Source organism: Elephantulus edwardii, unplaced genomic scaffold (assembly GCF_000299155.1).
Source record: "Elephantulus edwardii isolate Elephantulus edwardi_28Jun2011 unplaced genomic scaffold, EleEdw1.0 scaffold00173, whole genome shotgun sequence".
Lineage (NCBI taxonomy): Eukaryota > Metazoa > Chordata > Mammalia > Macroscelidea > Macroscelididae > Elephantulus > Elephantulus edwardii.
In genome coordinates this window covers 6,655,998-6,675,780 of record NW_006399923.1, presented here as the reverse complement: position 1 = coordinate 6,675,780, position 19,783 = coordinate 6,655,998, and the positions used below count along the sequence as shown (strand labels likewise).

Genomic DNA, 19,783 nt, shown 5'->3' with positions numbered 1-19,783 from the left:
AGGACTAAGGCACATCTGACTCAGGCCATGGTCTTTCTGATTACTTGCTATGCATCTGAGAGCTGGACAATGAACAAGGATGACAGAAAAAGAATTGACGTATATGAACTGTGGTGTTGGAGAAGAGCACTGAGCATCCCATGGACAGCCAAGAAAGCGGTGAAGCCAGAGTGCTCTTTGGAGGCAAGAATGATTAAGGCTTCACTTCATATACTTTGGGCATGTTGCTAGAAGGTGCTATTCCTTGGACAAGCATATGATGCTGGGAGGGGGAGAGCGTCTGTGAAGGATAGGAAGACCCTCAACCAGGTGGTTTGGCACGGTGACTTCCTCAGTGGGCACATGCGTTTCACAAAGTGTGAGGATTGCATCTTTTGTTCATATGGTCACTATGATGGCACCAAATAACAACAAGAAAGGCACCTTTTATGAAAGACTTAGGCTCTATTTTAGAAAAATTAACCACTGAATAGTTTACGGAGTACAATTTCTTTTTGATACATATAAGGTCATTGGCGAAGGCACTAGGGTACAAATGAAGATATTTTCACCTATCACAGTGCCTCAAAAGTTGCTAGACATATACTTATAACCCAATATCTACTAACTGTAGAACTTTCAGTATTTACTAGGTTATTCCTGTGATCTTACCTCTTGTAGTCATATGGGAATGTCACACCAAGATATTAGGATCATTGAGAAGCTTATTCTACAGAAACAAAAAATTAACCTGGAGACTAAGTAGTTGTAAAAACTGGTTTATTTTTTAAAAATAAATACAAAAATATAAATATAAAACATTAGCAGATAGAATTTGATGAAATGAAATTGCACAGACGTTTGTATACCAGGTTGCATATCACACCTACTAACAACACATGTACTTCTTTTTAAATTTAATGTACAGAACAGGATATACTTTAAAATGTTCCTTCACCTTTTAAAAGCTTCATTTTGCAAGGGTAGGTCATTTATCTAACAGAAGCAGTTTTGTCTGTGAGGTTGCTTAAGGGACAGCTTTCCTGTTCGTGTTTCTGAAATTATCTTTTATTTACTAAAATGGACAACACTGAATTTCCATAGCTTTGGCTCTTGGAAGAGATTAAATAAAATGTCGTATATATTCCATGAAACATCCTACAGGAGAGAATTAATGTAATTAAACCAACAAATGAAAATTTAAATGGGGGAAATTAAAACTGTGCTGCATGGCAGGAAAATCGTCCTGAATCTCAAATATCGTGACGTGGAGACGGGGTGGGTCTTGTATGAAGAGGAGACATAGGTTAGGTTAGCAGTCTTTATCACTCTCTCCGCCACCATACATTTCTGCCAGCTTGTTGAACCGAGGGCCCCACTCTCGGAGGTAATCGTAGTTTTGGTCGCCTTCAGTGGTACCTGATTCTAAGGAACTCAAAGATTCAGCTATGGAATCATTTCCTTCATAGGCATAGGTGGCCAGGGAATCATATGGTGGCGCGGTGGGGTCAAGGTCATGCTCCTTTAGCCTTTCATTAATGAAATCTCGAACATCCGTGTTGTCTGGGGCCGTGGGAGTCCTCCGTGGGATAAACAAAGTTTCGGGAATGATATCTCTCCGGAGCTTCTTCTCCTCCATCGCTGCAGGATTCCTCAGGGTGCCGATATCAAAGGCCTGGGTGTCCTCCTCGCCGCCACCTTCGTCATTATAGCTCACGATGTTGTCTCTGATGTCTTCTTTGGACAAGATCAGAGGCTCTTTTTTCCGCTGTCGCTTCAGAGCGGCAAACAGTACCACTATCACTTGAAAGAAGAAAAGGAGATGAATTAGAGGTCCACTTAAAACATCAGGTGCATAATGAATGGAAGTGTGGTACAGGAGCTGAAACTAATGTCCACACCGATTTGCTACTTCCAACTCTTTTTATAGGGGAATTCTGTTGAGATTTCTTGATGGATGTGTGTGTGTGTGTGTGTGTGTAGTCTTTTGTAAAACAGAAAAATAATATTTCTCATTTTTATTTTTCCCCTTATTTATTTTTGTTTGTTTAATACTGGTTTACTTACAAAATTTGTATACATTGTTTTTCAAACCGGATCTTTCTCCTTTTCTTTAGCCACCTGTTCCTCCACTCATATAATCGTGCTACCCTATGATTAAGCACCCCCCTCCACGCCGCCCCTTGCAATCTTGCACTCGTCCTACAATACTGGTCTTAGACAGTATTTGCCTTTATGAAACTGAGTTCACTCAGCATGATGCCCTCCAATCCTTCCCATGTTAGGTAAAAATTTACAAAATCATTGCTCCTAAGTGCTGCATAGTATTGCATTGTGTTAATGTACCATAATTTCTCAATCCATTCCATTGTGGTTGGGCACATTTATAATTTAAAAAAAAATTAAATGGATACAGAATAGTCCTTAAATGTTATGATATATAATGTATCTACTTTTCATATGCTGTTTTAAGACAGTTTTTTATTCTCCAAACTCATTTTACCCTTTCTATTAAAAGGTAAGTTTACAATTACATAAAAATAGACACAAATTTAATCCTATTTCAAATAAGAAAAATTTTTAAAAAGCAAAAATATGCCCTTACTGTGCACATACTGATACAACACTAAAACCGTCACATATGTCACAAGATAGAAGGTATTAGTTTCTATTTAAAAATTTGTTTTATCCAGATTTTTATTATTTTATTGAAAAAAAGGAATTTACTAGTAGTGGGGGAAAAATCAAAACACTCATTAAATTATTTACATGTTAGGGGGTCTTAAAGACAAGATATACCTTGTATAAGGGGATAGTAGGGGCAAGAGCAGTTACCTCTAATTAGTTATAAAATTTATGTTTCTTTTAAGAGATTTGAAAGTAAATATTTAATAGTCATTATGCAGGTCACTTTATTCAAAGTACATTTGTTAGAATGAACAATTCCTCCTTCTAGGACTGGCATCCACTTCCATAATAGCTTGCCTCTGGAAACCCTATGAACCTGGAGACAGGATGAAAGGCACCCAAGCATCGAGGACTCTCTTTCATAGGTTGCCAGCAACTCGACAGCACTTAACAACAACAACATAGCAAAGTGGGAGTCACAGTACAACAGGTGATGATAATGTCAATAATTACAATACTAGCAATAATATAAAAGATAAGAGAATATATGATAAGATAAAGATAAGGAAAAGATAAGAGAAAATCAAGTTCTGTTGATGGTTTTAGTCTAACACCCTTAGTCACTATCCTCAAATATTTCAGTCATGTTACTTTAAGAGTGTATATGCTTTCATATGTCTGTGTGCATTTTCTGTACTGTGAAGAACACTTCAAATCGTAAAGACCCTAGGATAGAGTGGAACAATTTTTAAGGATTCCCTAGGTTGCAATCTTTACAGGAGCAGATAGCCAGCTATCTTCTGCCAAGGAACCCATAGGTGGGTTTTCTTTTTTCTCTCTCCACATCTGTGTGTGACTCTACTCCTATCTCAAAATCCACCTTTGTCAAGTGGATTCAGATATCTAGAAAACCCATGTGGCAATTAGAATTGTTCCCTTCTATAAAATTTCCAAGGTTGTAAATTTTTATTGGAGATGAAGATCTTAACTCTATTGCACAGAGTAGCTAGATAATCTATTCACATTTTAGTTAACACTAATGCTTGGACAGAAGACAGAAAGCTCTGGTGGCCTAGTGGTAAGGAGCTGGGCTGGCAATCCTAAGTCACAGGGTTCAAAAAATTTGGTCAATTTTCTTTTGTGCTGGAGGATCAGCTACAGATCAGTTGCAACTGGGTGGTACATGACAGCAAATCACAGCAAAAAATTTAATCTCCAGTGAACCATGTTCTGTTGTGAATTATTGCTATAAGTTAGAAATAATTCAATAGCATTTACAACATCTGTATGTATAAGGAAATGTATGCAATGGAAATAATATTTAAAGGACACTGGAAGAATGTATATGCACAATGATTAATGGTGAAATATGTTGCTTCATCAATTAAAATTCAGTGACATTGGAAAATGTTTTTATTATTTCTAAATCTTGTCATCATTATTTATAAAAGGAAAGTAATACCACATATCCCACATATTTTGTTGTCAAAAAGATAAAATCTTTTTTGGGGAAAAGTGCTAAATACACAGTCTGACAAAGTAAATAAAAAAATTATGCTACCATTAATATTATGCTCATAACAGACATTTGTTGTAATAGATACTTTAATACAATAAGCTTTAAAACAATACTATATATACTATATATTATAATATCTAAGCCTAAAAATTAAATGTTACTTATATTTGCAAGAACAGAGTCAATTACTATAAGACATTTGTTCTCTTTAAACATTTATTGTTTTAATTAAATATTAATCTATAAAACTTTATTAATTGCCATAATATTCTATTAAATACAGTCACTGATCTTGTATCATGAAGAAGTTTCACATTGCCTAATCTACAGTAACAAGATATATAATGCACATTTTAAAATGTGCCATGTTCTCATTTCCTGAACTACATGAAAAAAATCTAATCTAGAAGTGATGATTTGATACCTTTAATGGTTTACTCTGCATAAGTAATTTACACTTCAAATATTCTATTGCTGAGGGGGGAAGATAAGTATATACTATTCTCCATAGTTCTATGACCAATTGTGGAGAATGTTTCATTTCACCCAAACCTTCCATATGACTAGCAAGAATTTTAATCTCTGTTTCTAAACGTTCTGTAATAGAGCAGGGAAACACTGCATGGTTCAAAATTGGGAAAGGTGTATGCTAGGAATGTGTCCTATCTCCATACCTTTTCAACCTGTATGCAGATCAGATTAGGCAAGAGGCTGGGCTCTATGAGGAGAAGTGTGGAGTCAGGATTGGTGGAAGATCTATTAACAATCTGAGTTATGCAGATGACACAACCCTGCTTGCTGAAACTGAGGAGGACCTGAAATGCTTGCTGCAGAGGGTCAAGGACTGCAACCTTCAGTATGGATTGAGGCTCAGTGTCAAGAAGGCAAAAGATTCTCCCCACTGGGTCAACTGGCAGCATCAGGATGGATGGTGAAGAGATTGAGATTGTTAACCACTTTAGTCTGCCTGGCTCCATGGTCAACACTTGGCACCAGTAGCCAGGAAATCAAAAAAACGTATCGAGATGGGAAAGTCTGCTATAAGGAACCTCTCGAGGGTACTGAAGAGTGTCACTCTGGAGACTAAGGTGTTTCTGATGCAGGCTATGATCTTTGCAATCACTTGTTATGCATCAGAGAGTTGGACAAAGACTAGGAAGGATAGAAGAATTGATCCCTTTAAGCTGTTGTGCTGGAGAAGAGTATTGAATGTACCATGGACTGCCAAGACAACAAACAGAGTCATCCTGGAGAGGGTTAAACCAGGCTACTCCTTGAAGGCAAGGATTCTGGGGCTCCGTCTGACATGCTTTGGACATGTTGTAAGGAGGGACAGGTCCTTGGAGAGGGACATCATGCTTGGGAAGGTGGAGGGACAGCGCAGGAGGGGAAGATTCTTTATGAGGTGGATTGATTCAGTGACTGGGTTAATCCGAATGGGTGTGTCAGAGGCAGTGCGATTGGCACAGGACAGAGCAGGGTTTAGGGCTGTTGTACATAGGGTCGCTATGAGTTGCAAGGGACTTGATGGCACATAACAACAACAACAACAACAACAATGAAAGACACATATTTGCTTTGTTCTTACTCTTTTTATCCACATTACAAAGTCCCAGGTATTTTGTGGTAAAATCCATCTATTATCATTGTTGTTGTGTACAATGGAGTCAGAACCAAGCCTTTGCTGACCCTTCAGTGGGTTTTCACAGTTAGGTAATGGCACAGGAGGAGATTGTCCACCCTTTGGATAGTATTATAGCACAACATTCATTCCACAGTTATTATACTTCTACCGCGAACCTTAGGGTTATTTTGGAGGGAAATGTTTTAATAGCGATTTTGAAAACAGACAAGCCTGTAAAGTGGGCAATCTAAAATGCAGACATATTTTCTACGTGGCTGCAATACCTACCAAGCAGGATGATGATGCAGAGAAGTATGGCGATCAAGGCCCCGGTGCTGAGCCCGGCCGGGAGGAGCAGGGCTTCGGCGCTGCAGGACTGCATGTTGCCCTGGCCATCGCAGGCGCACACACGGATGGTCAGCGTGCCCGTGCTGCTCTGAATCGGGTAATCGTTGTCTGATATCACCACAGGCAGCAGGTAAGTACTAATTTCGTGTCTACTGAATCCATTTTTTCTGGTTAAAATTCTGGCAGTATTATCTAAAATAAATTTCAGATATTAGATATGGTTTCAGATGGGGAATTGTTGCATCCTGATAACCAAAGGTGAAAATGTGAAATATAAGAAGAATATTTATTTAAAATTTATCCATGTTGTTTCTACTATTTCTAATACATTTTATAAAGCAGATACAAATCTCTGAATCCTAATGCCTAAGCAACTGTTTGAAATGGTCAGCTGAAGAATAAACCTACAGATTGCTTATTTAGTAATTTTTGCAATAATTCTCTGATTATGCTTTAAAAATAGATAACGAGTAAAATATGTATGAGGATCCAAGGAGGAGAGAATGAAAGCCTAGAGGGAGGATGGGTGGGGATCATAATCATAGGATCACACAATTTGATGGGTGGAGGAAGCAGTGAATTAAGGAAATGGGAAAGATCTGGTGTGAAAAGTAATGTATACACATTTTGTAAGTAAACCAGTATAAAATAAAAAGCTTATATTTAAAAAAATGGTGAATTTCTACTGTGCTCTATAGAGTTGCTATGAGGAATGAAGTTTTGGATTTGTTCCCTAAATGAAATTTCTAAGGTATGTTCATACTGATGGCAGTAAGAGACAATGAAGAATAAAACAAACAGAGGATACGTAAAAAAAATGGTTAATTTCAGTAAATGAAAGATTTATCAACATTTTGTGGATAATAAAAAGTTTCAATTGTCCAAAAGCATTCATATCTGAGACAACAAGAAAAGACATTAAATAAATACTGTTTTCAGTTTTGCCCTTTGCCTCACTAGATTTATCTGTTTATTTTTGTCCCACTCTACCTCTGTTCTCATCCTTCTTAAATGTTTTTTTTCTAAACATGTATGCTTGTATCCACATAAACCCCATGAACAAACATTCAATAACTTGTTGAGTGAATGTTAAATATTAGTACAGTTTTAGTATCTGTAGAGTCAACAGAAATCTTCGCATTCTAATACACGAAAAATAGTTAGCAAGCACTTTACTTGTTTGAAGCTTCTGTTTCTACTCATTAAAAAATATAGAGTGTGTTACTTACAGAATTGATCAAAGGTCTGGATGGCTTCTATGAAATGCCTAATAGTCTCAAGAAGAACTTGTGAAGACATTTTCTGTTAATGACACCTTAGAATCATACAGAATAAGTTCTAAAGTTTACCTTCATTATCTTGTACTGTGAAGTTTGGATTGACAGCAGCTAAACTGAAGAAAAATTTCTGGCCACCTAGTGGGTCATCTTTGTCTACTGCACTTATCGTTTGTATTAGCTGCAGAAGAAGGAAAAACACACAAAAAAATACAAAACAATATCCACTAAAATCCCATGGGAATAATCTGCTTTACATTATGTATGTTTTAACATCTTTATTTAGACAAAAATTTTTTAAAACAACTCTTTTTGTGCCTTGTGCATGTATCTTTAGATGAACTAATTCAACTTTTTTATGCATTTGTTTTTTTATTCAACAATTCATATACATTTTATTTCATAACAAAAATTACAATTGATCAATGTCATGTGTCGCAATGTGTTAACGTTTCTTTAGGCCAAAGTTAAATAATATAAATAGCCAAAAATGTGTCATTATTTTGGTGAATTGGTATTTTTTCTCTTCTGTTTAAATAATAGTTTTACCTTTTTTATTACTTTAAATGAAAGTTTAATTAACTTTTATTCACTTCTATTTTCCTTTCTTCTAGACAGAGTCCTTCCCTTAAAAATTGTTAATGTCCTATGCTCTGAGGTATTATTATTTTATATATAGCATTTTCTTAAAAGAAGATATGAAATTATGTTGAGGGAACATGAACCAACTTAGTAAAAAAAAAAACCAATGAAAATTCTTATATTTGTATGTCATTAAAATTACCTAACAACAAGATTAATATATTGACACATATGTTGTTATAATACATTATATATATATATATATATATATATATATATATAGTTGTTATAAGAATGTATATGTTGTTGTTATGTGCCGTCGATATGTTTACATAAATTCTCAAATAAAATATTTTTCCTTTGAATAAAAGATAGTAGAATCATGGATTTCAAAATTGTGGTTTTTCAAAATTATTTTATAATGAAAATATCAAAAGTATTTTCAGTATGAAACGATATACTTTCAAAAGAAGTTGTAAAGGAAAGAAATCCAACTCAATTATATGAATAAAATATTTTTACAAGCTTCAGAACCTAAGTAATATTGAAATATACTTTCGTATTTGTATGAAAATCAAAGACTTCTGTATTACAGGTGAAAAAATTTATTCTCTTTATAAGTAAAGTTTTTCTTTCTGAAACAATTTGAATTTTAGAATGTAGTATCATTTTCCAAATATATTGTCATTGCAATTATCCTTTGCCTCGCTAGCTCCGCTATGAGAATAAAAGGATACTTTTGCTTGGTACCTACAAAGAAGTATGCTAGAAAGCAGGTGATAAAGCCATTTCCTGATGTTCTCTCTATACCACTACTACCAAATAGAGGTGGTTTGATTCCACCTACTGGTTACTCTATGTGTGTCAGAACAGAATTGTGTTCCATAGAGTTTTCAATGAATGATTTTTCTGAAGTCATTCCCTAGCTCTTTCTTCCCTGGTAGCTAGCCCTGTGTGGATTCAGACTACCATCCTTTCTTTATCTCAGTCATTAACCCTTAAAATGAGTCAAATGAACCATACTCAGAATCAGTCAATTCTCATTCATGGAGGTTTTCCACTGGGCTGCTGAGTCAGAGACTCTTCAAAGGAACAGACTACCTCATTCCTCACCTGCATAGGAGCTGGTGAATGAAAACTGCTCACACTTCAGTCCAACATGTGATATACTATGTCACCAAGGACAATTATTATACTTCTAATTGAGCCAAACTCCTCTGACACTACAGTTAGGGCATCAAACTGCTAACCTAATTTGATCCTTTTTAATAACATAAATTGTCACAATTAGGGGGGGAAAACAATTTGGTGTCCTCTATTAGTTTTGAGTATATTCATAATAAATAAAAATGACCCACTTATATCCTAAATCGTTAGAAGTTATGTAATTTTTAAATATTTCTATTTGGTCACGGTGACTAGGAATGTACTAGAAGGAAACTAATAACAATAAAAGGAGAAAGGGAAAATAAAAAAGCTTAGGGCAACATGAAATAGTTGTATAATAACGTGGTATGAGATGGTTAATTTAATATACTTGAAGTTAGAAAACATGTCATTAATTTTTTAATGCATTTGCTTCTTCAGTGGGAAGACTTGAATGAGGTATCTTTCTACTTTAAAAAATCTTTATATTATATAAGGGGATTGTCGTTCTAAGGAAAATATGCAATAGTTTATTTTAGTTTTAATGTTGTTGTTGTTGTTATTGTTATGTGTCGTCAAGTCAACCACGACTCATTGTAAACCCATGCACAATAACCCTGAACCCTGTTCTATCCTGGTTCAGTCTCACTATCTTCGACACATCTATCCTCATTACCCCAGTTACTGTGTCAATCTATTTCATCCATCATGTCCCTCCTGCAACAGGCTCAATGTAGGTGAGACAGAGCCTCAAAATCCTTGTTTCCAAGGAACAGCTTGGTTTCACTCTCTCCAGCATAAACAGTTTTTATAAGAGTGCTTTTCTGAATCATTGAGAAAACATTGATGGCTTTAAAAAAATCCATCTACTTTTTTAGGTTCAGGCATGGCATTTACCACAGGTACAAGTTTTACCATGTGACTTAAAAAAGAAACATTTTAAGAAACTCAGTTATGGCCTAATGGTAATGAACTGTACTGGCAGCCTGAAAGCACGTGGTTCAAGCCCACTAGTTGTTCCATGGGAGAAAAATGGGCATTTTCCTCCAGTGCACTTTACTGCCTCTGGAAATCCATCGAAGGATCAACTTCCAATTGGATGGCTGTGGTATTAAGGGTTTACTGTTCAAAATAGTTTTCCTAGCCATTAACCTAGACTTTGCCATGTGGATGATAGGAAATACGTGAATAGGGTGTGCTAGTGAATAGGGTGTACAAGGGAATTGATTAGTCTCGCCATTAAATTCAGCAGATTCAGTAGCAAAATTAGAGAATTTCACCACCAGCAAAGAAGCAGCAGAGAACACGGCATGCATTCTTGTACTATCCGGTTCTACAGGAAGGTAGTAACCTCAGCAGGGAACCAGTGACCTGATATGAGACAAAGCTGATCCTGGGATTACTATCTCATGGAATCAGCACGAGGAGTCTTTGCCTAAGTTTGTTGGAGGACTGAGGGGGAAGGAGAGAGTCACCATTGGCAAGACTATGAGCCTTGTAATGTTGGCATAAAGCCATGACGCTCAAGTCTGAATGGACTGTGAATATTCTTGAAGCTGTCCTAACTGAGAACCTGTATACTGTTGCAAACTGAAATTGTGTCTGGTTAACTTCCCTAATAAACCTCATAATCATATGTATGATTCTGAGTAGTCTGTGAGCTATTGTAATGTCTTATACCTTATAGAGCAGTAGGATCGGTACTAGAATTAGTGGAAATAGGTGTGGGAGTATAGAAGGCAATGTATGATCTACTGGGAATTGGTTGTGTGTTGTGGATGTTGCTGGTGGGGATAGTTTCTCTATACGGAGTTGGTTGTTGTTCTTGATTGCCTTCGAGTTGAGCACGACTCATAGTGACCCTATGAATAAAAGGCCTGAAGCCCCTCTAGAACTACAGACATTTATCAAAGTTCATAGAGTTTCTGGAATCATATTATTTAGGAAGTGGAGGTCACTCCTACTTGCAAACCTGTCATAGTATGTCATTGTTGTTATGTGCCGTTGAGTTACGACCTTATGTATAGCAGTTCTGAACCCTTCCCTGTCCTGAACCAGTCTTACTAATTCTGACATAAAATCCCCATTGACCTAGACACTGTATCAATCCATCTCATCCAGAGTCTTCCTCTCCGGTGCTGTCTGTCCACCCTTCAGAGCATGATGACTTTTTCCAGGGACTGATCTCTCCTGGCCATGGGCCCAAAGTAAATGAGGCAGAGTTGAAGTGGAGTTGATAGAGGTGAGATACGATCAGCTTCACACGACTCTTTATCTTCTTACAGTGATACACAGTGAAATACACAACTTGTTTACTGAGGACTAGACTGCATAGATTCTCACTTTTTCATTCCTTGACATATAAATGAGCATCTGAATAGCGTCACTCCACTGACCAATCTTATTAACCAAACTTCAGCTAATTTTTTCCTTTCTCCCATTACTGACCATGGCCTATATCATACACACATCTTAGTCTACAGACTGAGATCGTTGCTCTTCAATACTCTATAGAGAGGTCTCTGACAGCAGGCTTTCTCAACACAATTTGTCTTTTCATTTCCTGACTGCTGGTGCCAAGAGTATTAGTTGTGGACCCAAGAAAGCTAAAGTTGTTTAACAATCTCAGTCTCTTCATTATTTATCATGATGCTGCCAATCAGTCCAGTGTTGAGAATCTTTTTTTCTTGATGCTGAGCTTCAATCCATATTGAAGACTACAGTCCTTGACATTCTGCTGCATACCCCTCATGTCCTCCTCAGTTTCAGCAAGCCAAGTTGTGTCATCTGCATATTGAAAATTGCTGATGATTCTTCCTCCAATACTGATGAGACTTTCCTCCTCATAAAGTCTAGCCTCTCAGATGGTATGTTCAGTCCATAGGAGATTTTCTTGATGTACATCTTTCCTGATCCTGAACCATGCAGTGTTTCCCAGCTCTCTTCTGACTATTGTTTCCTGGTCCAAGTATAGGTCTTGCATGAACACAATTAAATGTTCTGGGATTACTATTACTATTCTTTCCCAGATTAGCCACAATTTGCTGTGATCCACACAGGGAAATGCCTTTGGATACTCAATGAAACACAGATACACATTCCTCTGGTGCTTTTGGGCAGGATGTATTTAACGTTGCCTGTGCTGTCCCTAGTGCCACAACTTCTTCTAAATCCAGGCTTGGACATCTGGCAGTTCACTGCTAAGGTAATGTTCACATCATTTTTGGACAGCAGAATCTTGCTTGTGGGTGATCTTAGTTATTGTTCAATAATTATTGCACTCTGTTGGGTTACCTTTTATATATCAAATTCATTTTTCAAAGATAGAGAAAAGGCAATTGGTAATTTAGTTGAATTTATTTGGAAAGAAAGAGAACTTGAGTAAGCAGAGCACTTCTGAAAAACAAAAATGGAGTGAGCAACATAGGACTCCCCTATCTTAAAATCTGCTACACTGTTGTAATAACCAAAAGAGCATGGTACTGGTATAATTACAGAGCACAAACCAATGGAAGATAATTGACAATGCAGGAATTAACCCATCTATGTACAGTGAATTAGTATTTGACAAGGACACAAAACCTATCAAATGGGGAAATGATAAAATCTTCAGCAAATTATGTTGGCAAAACTGTACTACCACTTACAGAAAGCTGTATCACACACCATACACAAAAATCAACTTAAGGTGGATCAGAGACCTAGTTAGGGATAAAGTCTAAAACCATAAATATGATACGGGACAAAATGGGACCAAACATACACGGGGCCCTAGCCTATGGAACAAATACAGGCAGAAATGAATAATCAACAATGGAGAACATTGATGAAAAGCATATTCTATAGATTAAGTCCCTATGAGCAACAGAAACTTTTCTAATAGGGTGAAAAGAAAACCCATTGATTGGGGGGGGGGATGGAATTTGACAATGACAGCACAGACAAGGGTCTTATAAGGAAATTTTACAGAATACTACAGGGCCTCTATAAGAAAAGGACTGATATCCCAGTTACAAAATGGGCAAATGACATGGAAAAACTTTTCCAAAGGAAGACATTTGGATGGGCAACAGACACTTGAAGAAATAAATGATCAAAATCAATGGCAACAAGAGAGATGTAAATCAAAATCACAATGAGATGTCTTCTTACTCCAATTGTAGTTGTTCACATGTACTGTAGAGTTGGAACTTATCCATAACTGACCCTCTGGCGAGTTTTCATAGGCAGTTATGGGAATGGACTGCCCAACAGTCCTCTGTGGAGCAGCTGGTGGCCTCAAGCCTCATGCCTTCCAGATTGCAGTGCAGCTTCTTGCCACAAGGCAACTAGAGCTCTCTCCTATAGCAGTAGCAAAGTTTAACAGAAAAGGGTATGGAGGGATTGGATCTCTCATACACCGCTTGTGGAATTGTAAAGTGGTACAACCACTCTGGAAGGCAGTTTAATGTTTCCGCAAAAACAGCTGAACATAAAAATTCCATACTACTCCACTATTCCACTGCTATGAATATAACCCAAGTAAAACAGAACTAATATACTAACAGAACTTTTTCTACCAATATCCATAGCTGTGTTATTCATGATAGAAAAAAATGTAAATAGCCAGAATGTCTATCAACAAATAAATGCATTGAGAAATTGTGGTATGTTCACACAATGTAATATGCAGAATTCAGGAGTAACGGTTTTGAAAAATATGGGAAAGACTGGAGATCATCATGCTGGTGAGCTACCAAATATTACAATGCTGTAAAAACAGACTATTATAGTAAGAATAGAATTATAACTAGAAAGATGTGTACAAAAGTCCAAAGAGAGAATGCGAGGGGGTAGGGAAGTTGAGGGGGGAATTACGGGGTCACAGACTTTGTAGGAGGAGGGAGGAGATGAAGGCATTGGGAATGACTCAATGGACACCTGTAAAGACCAGGTAATAGTGGGCATTGACCAATAGTGATTAGTTTTATAAAATATCACGTATGGGAATGATCATATAGAACACATATGAATGAAGGAATATAAGAAGCATAATGTATATTAATAAAATATAATGTATACAAATTTTGTATACAAACCAATATAATAGAAAAACAAATAAAGAAAAAAATTATCAGTCGCTGATAATTCTCTGGGGCCAAGTTCTACTCTGCAATAAATGAGGATGCCATGACTTTGAGTTGACTAGAAATAAGTTCGTTTCTGATTATAACAATTCAATTTCTCTTTATCTTTATTTTTAAAGCCCAGAGATTCAAATCCATCAGGCACTGTGCAGAACAAAGCCAATTTCCTCCCACGCAATTTACAGCCTCTGGAAACTCACTGGAGAGTTAATTGAGTTGATGAGCTATGAATAGGTTCCAACAAGAACAACACAGTCTGGATTTCAGGTTTTGCTTTTATTTGACATTTTGATAGAGATCCGAGATGAGTAAATAATAAACAGTAAAATAGTTTCCTGTGAGATTACAAACTAAAATTCTATTACCTTCCCTTTGAGATTAAGTTACTAATATACTTACTAACTGAGATGCAATGAAGCACTCTAAATTCTGCATCACTTAGTAATTACTTCCTATCAAAAAGAATGTCTTCTACCCATAGACCAGGAAATAGGCTTGATCAGAGAATGAAAAAAAGGAGTTGGGCAGTTAGTTTTATTTCTGTCCTTTTGTTTTTCCACACACCAATAAGTGTATTTCTTTTCCATGCTCTACTCTCAACACTCAGATGATGAGTATTGGGTAGAATGAAGTCTTCTATAAATAACTAAAGCATACCCAGAAGTCCTTCTAACCTGTTTCAGCTTCCTTAGGATGAGGAACAAGTATATTTCAAAGATGTTTCAGTGAAAGACTTCATTAAATGATACTTTTATGTTGCCCTCTAGGATCTTATGACCTAGAATTTCATCACTGATTGCATAAAAGTGCACTTTGAGTAAAGTAATTTTCAAACTTACAGTGCCAAAAAGACATCTAACAGAATGGTCTTACTAAGCATAAGTAGAAAGACATGATATGAATAGGTTCCTACAAGAACAACAAAATCTGGATTTCAGGTTTTGCTTTTATTTGACATTTAAACACTCACTTAACTGTTAGCCAAAAGGTCACTGATTTGAATCCACTAGCAGGACAAAGATGTGGCAGCCTCAAAACCACATGGGGAAATTCTACTCTATCCATAGGTTGACTATGAGTTGGAATCAACTTCAAGGGCTAGTTTGAGTTTTATGGTGTGTGAAACTACTGTATATGCAAGCAATTCTGTTGTTCATATTTTGTGTTAGGATTTTTTTAAATCTTAGAATTTGTTGAAACAGGCCACTATATTTTTATTAAATTGATCTTTGTTTTACTTTTCCCTTCAATATGTTATTTATTTCAAAAAACTAAAGAAATCATACAAAAGTTACCTGGCTAGCAATAGTTTCAAAAAAAATAAGGCATAAGAAAAATAAACAAATATAACCTTTTATTCTGTATATTTTGAATTTGTTTATAAATCAATATTTATAATGACTCAAATGTCTGGAAAAGATATCTCTTGAAAATCAAATAGAATAAGCACAGAGGGAACAATGTATGCTGAAATAGCAAAGTGGGTAATTTATCTCTCAGAGAAAAGGCTTCAACTTATATCATGCTGAGCCTGTCAAGCAGAAGGCTATTTGGAGTGGTATTTTTAGGGCAAGCACTGTTTCATTAAGAAGTAAGTTGGAAGCAGCTAAGTCATTTAAATAAGCTAAATTAAACATTTCCATAGCATTTTTGCGTAATTTTTTTTTTAAATTCACTGGAAGCAATTTTACCATTTCAAACAACAGACAGACTATTGAACTCCTGTTAGAATCTTCAGAAGGATAAATTTGAATTATTACACAATGCAATTTGCATAAAAATGTAGCACTGACATTGATGTTTATAAAGAGCATCAAATGATGTCTAAATATAATGCAGTTTTTCGATGGCTCTTCTTTCTTTAATAAAAACACATTTGATTCTCAATTATTATTTATAATATGCAGCTTCCTTCTGTGAAGATAACATTCAAACCAATTAAGAGCATTTCTTTCAGCCTTATATACTCAAGCTTTCCAAACAGCAAAATGAGGCCACTGAAGACTTAAAAAGTAATAAACAAAGCTGATTTTAAAGGACATTAACTAGGCCATTGAGTACTGTATGTGTTATAATAATGACATACAGAGCATAAGTCTAAGGGTCGAATCCTCTTGTCCTGGCTTTGAGATCATACATGCATAAACTGAAATACTGATTAAATCTTACTGATCTGTGAAACTATGTTCCCCCAACTTTGATTTCCCATCTTACTTGAGTAGCACGTATATTTATCTAATTATACAGCAGACTTGTTATTCTTGTTCTTGAAATTTTAGGTTAAGGCATGTTTTCTAATATAAATTTTTTAAACACATTAACTTGTGTATGGAAATGTCGCTAACGAAATACCAAAAAGCAAACGTGTAGTACTAAAATTTTAAATATTTCAAACTCCACTCAAAATTAATTCATTTTTAAATTATAGCGTTGCAAATCATAAATGTTTCGATCTCAGTTGATCCATTCCTTTCAAGACTGACTAGAGAAGCTATTTAACGAGCATAACATATTCTTTCAGACCCTTCTACAAGTGCTTACCTGTCCTGGTCTGGCATTTTCACACACAAAAGTGTCATAGAACACAGCAAACTGTGGAGCATTGTCATTGACGTCTAAAATTCTAACAAAAACAGCCACACGAGTCATCTCTTTGGGATTGTCTGGAAAAGGGAAAAATAATACACGCATTTGGTTTAGTTTGTATAGGTATCTTGTGGGTAGTAAAGGCTCATAAACAAATAACTATAGTGTTCATTCTACTAACATAATGGCCAAATGTAATAAAGCAAATTACTATGGAGCCCAATTAAGAAGTCATGAATTCAATTATCATTATGCCTATGAGGACTATTATTATTTTGGCAACTCTTTGTAAAAGCATGGTCCAGCATAATTGAGTTCATATTACATTTGTGTTTGTATTATCCAAATGTATAAAATAAGAAATAATCTTTATTAAATCCTACTATAAATCATTATCTCATTAAAACCTGGGTTTGTTTTGTGTGGTTTGTTTTTCATTTTTTTTTATGAATAAGTAGAATTGCAAATAAATTAGTAACTTGCTCATGGTCATTAACTCCTAAGTTAATGCCTTATGAAGGTGTTTATTGTTGTTGTCTTCTGAATGTATATGACACTATGAGGAATCCAAATGTCACTCTCTTAAATTCCCTTTGGAAATCTTCCTATCTGACTACTAATATTAAAAAAAATATTGCCCAGAAAATCTACCACCAAAAAAGTTAAAATACATTATTAATGTAGATACTACAATGATCTAGGCTTGATATTGCATAGCAATTTATTATTTCACGATAGCTCATTAGCAACAACTAACATATTAATCATGGTTTCTTTCTATAAGTGATAAACTCAAAAGAATAAACTTTTTCACAAAAGAAAACGAATTTTAAGAATCCTCTTGATTCTTAAATAGAATTTAAGTATATGAATGCCTTGTTATTTTACTTAAATTTTAATAGCAACCTCTTATTAATTATACATGCATTATCTCTATTATCAAGCTTTCCAAGTACTTCTAAAGATATCTGAGAGGTCTGTTGTTGCTGCTGTTGTTGTTTTGTTTTTTGACTTCTCATAATTAAGTTAGGCAATATTTACCAAGCTCTTTGATAACAGTATTTCAATATCTAGGTATATACAAAATTCTTTGTGAAATTTAGCAAAAGCAAGCTGAAGAGAAATTAAAAAAGAAAATTACCTTTAAACGTCTGTTAATATAGCCAGAAGTGATGAGTTTAGATCCCAGTGTTAGATAAACCCAGCAGATCAATTGAGAGCCAGTTACAATCATATTAAATGCCCTCCACCAACTATAGTTACAGGAAATAAAACTTATTCTTATGAACTTTATCCTACTATCTTTAGTGAATATTTTCCAGAACCAAAAGCAAGAATTATTATCACATACTAGTATATTGCTAATCAAAATAATTTATTTTGTATTTTTCCTTAATTGCCCATTTTAACTATATCTTTCTATTCCAATGAAGACAAAATTTTAAGAAATATATTTTCTTTAGCATCCATGATTTTCAGATTAGAAGAGCTAAAGTGTGTGCAGATACCACTGTCAAGCACTATGAAAAGGATTAATAAGAGATTCAGAATAGAGGGGAGAAATATGTGGAAAAAAAGGTCAAAATAAATTTTAAAAGTAATTAAATTATGGAAACTAACAATCTCAAAGACTGTGATCATTAGAAACCTCTTAAGACCGAAATCTTTTTTAAAACAAGTACAAGCAATGACTTTACATGTGGAACTTACCTGATGGTGTGCACAGGAATCACAATGACTACATCTGTGGAAAAAACAATCATTGGAGAAGCTCAATATCAACAGTCAAAACCAGAGTAGGTGCTGACTGTTGAACACACTATCAATCTCTCATGCGCAAGCTTAAACTGAAGTTGAAGAAAATAAGAACAAGTGCTCAAGAATAAAAATACAGCCTTGAGTCTATCCAACTGGAGTTGAAGCAATGAATACTTAATGATTAAAGACAAGATGAGCTATGGGATGACATCAAAGACATCCTTGAAGAAAGCAAAAGGTCATTGCAAAGACAGAGGAGAAAGAAAATACCAGAATGGATGTCAGAATAGACTGAAAATTAGATCAGGGCATTAAGAAACCAAAACAAAGGAAAGAGATGTCAAAGTAAAAGAGATGAACAAAAGATTTTAAAAGTCAGTTCAAGAAGACAAAGCAAAGGATTTTAACAGAATATACCAAGAGTTGAATTTGAAGATAAAAAAAAGAATTCTCTCAGCATTTTTAAAGGTGAAAAAGCTGAAAAGCAAATGTAAGCCTTAGTTACAACAGTTTAGAGATGCCATGGACAAAATCTTGAATGATCCAGAAAGCATCAAAAGAAGATTGAGGAAAAGAAGGGAGTTATTATACCAAAAATTATACCAGCTTATTGTACTAGGAATAGATGGCATACCAATTGAGGTACTTCAGCTAACAGATGCTGCCCTGGACGTGCTCACCAAATTGTACCAAGAAATCTGGAGAACACCCACTTGGCTAACTGACTGGAAGAGATCTATATTTGTTCCCAATCCAAACAAGGATGACCCAACAGAGTCTGGAAACTATAGAACAATCTCATTGATTTCACATGCAAGCAAGATTCTACTGAAGATTATCCAAAAACGACTGGAACAGCACATCAGCAGAGAACTGCCAAAAGTCCAGGCTGGGTTTAGAAGGAATAGTGGTACTAGGGATAGTGTAGCTGATGTTAGATGGATCTTAGATGAAAGCAGGGACTACCAGAAGTATATATATCTGTGTTTCATTGATTATGCAAAGGCATTTGACTGTGTGGATAAGAGCAAACTGTGGCTGACTCTGAGAAGAAAGGGAATCCCAGAACACTTGATTGTGCTAATGTGAAGCCTATGCTTGGACCAAGAGGCAGTAGTCAGAACAGAGCAGGGAAACACTGCATGGTTCAAAATTGGGATCGATGTACACCCAGGATGTGTCCTAGCTGCATACTTTTTGAACCTGTATG

At 35.6% G+C, this 19,783-nt stretch overlaps 1 protein-coding gene across 1 annotated transcript in view; it reads right to left on the bottom strand.

Annotated features, from left to right (window-relative positions):
- Positions 1–1,291: 1,291 nt before the first annotated feature.
- CDH10 (cadherin 10, type 2 (T2-cadherin)) overlaps positions 1,292–19,783 on the bottom strand; it is a 117,992-nt gene continuing 99,500 nt past the window's right edge. The window contains exons 8-11 of the mRNA XM_006895670.1: positions 16,771–16,892; positions 7,448–7,556; positions 6,039–6,290; positions 1,292–1,782 (exon numbers count right to left, since the gene is read on the bottom strand). Of these exons, the coding sequence (XP_006895732.1) occupies positions 1,292–1,782; positions 6,039–6,290; positions 7,448–7,556; positions 16,771–16,892 (974 nt within the window). The remainder of the gene's footprint in view (positions 1,783–6,038; positions 6,291–7,447; positions 7,557–16,770; positions 16,893–19,783) is intronic.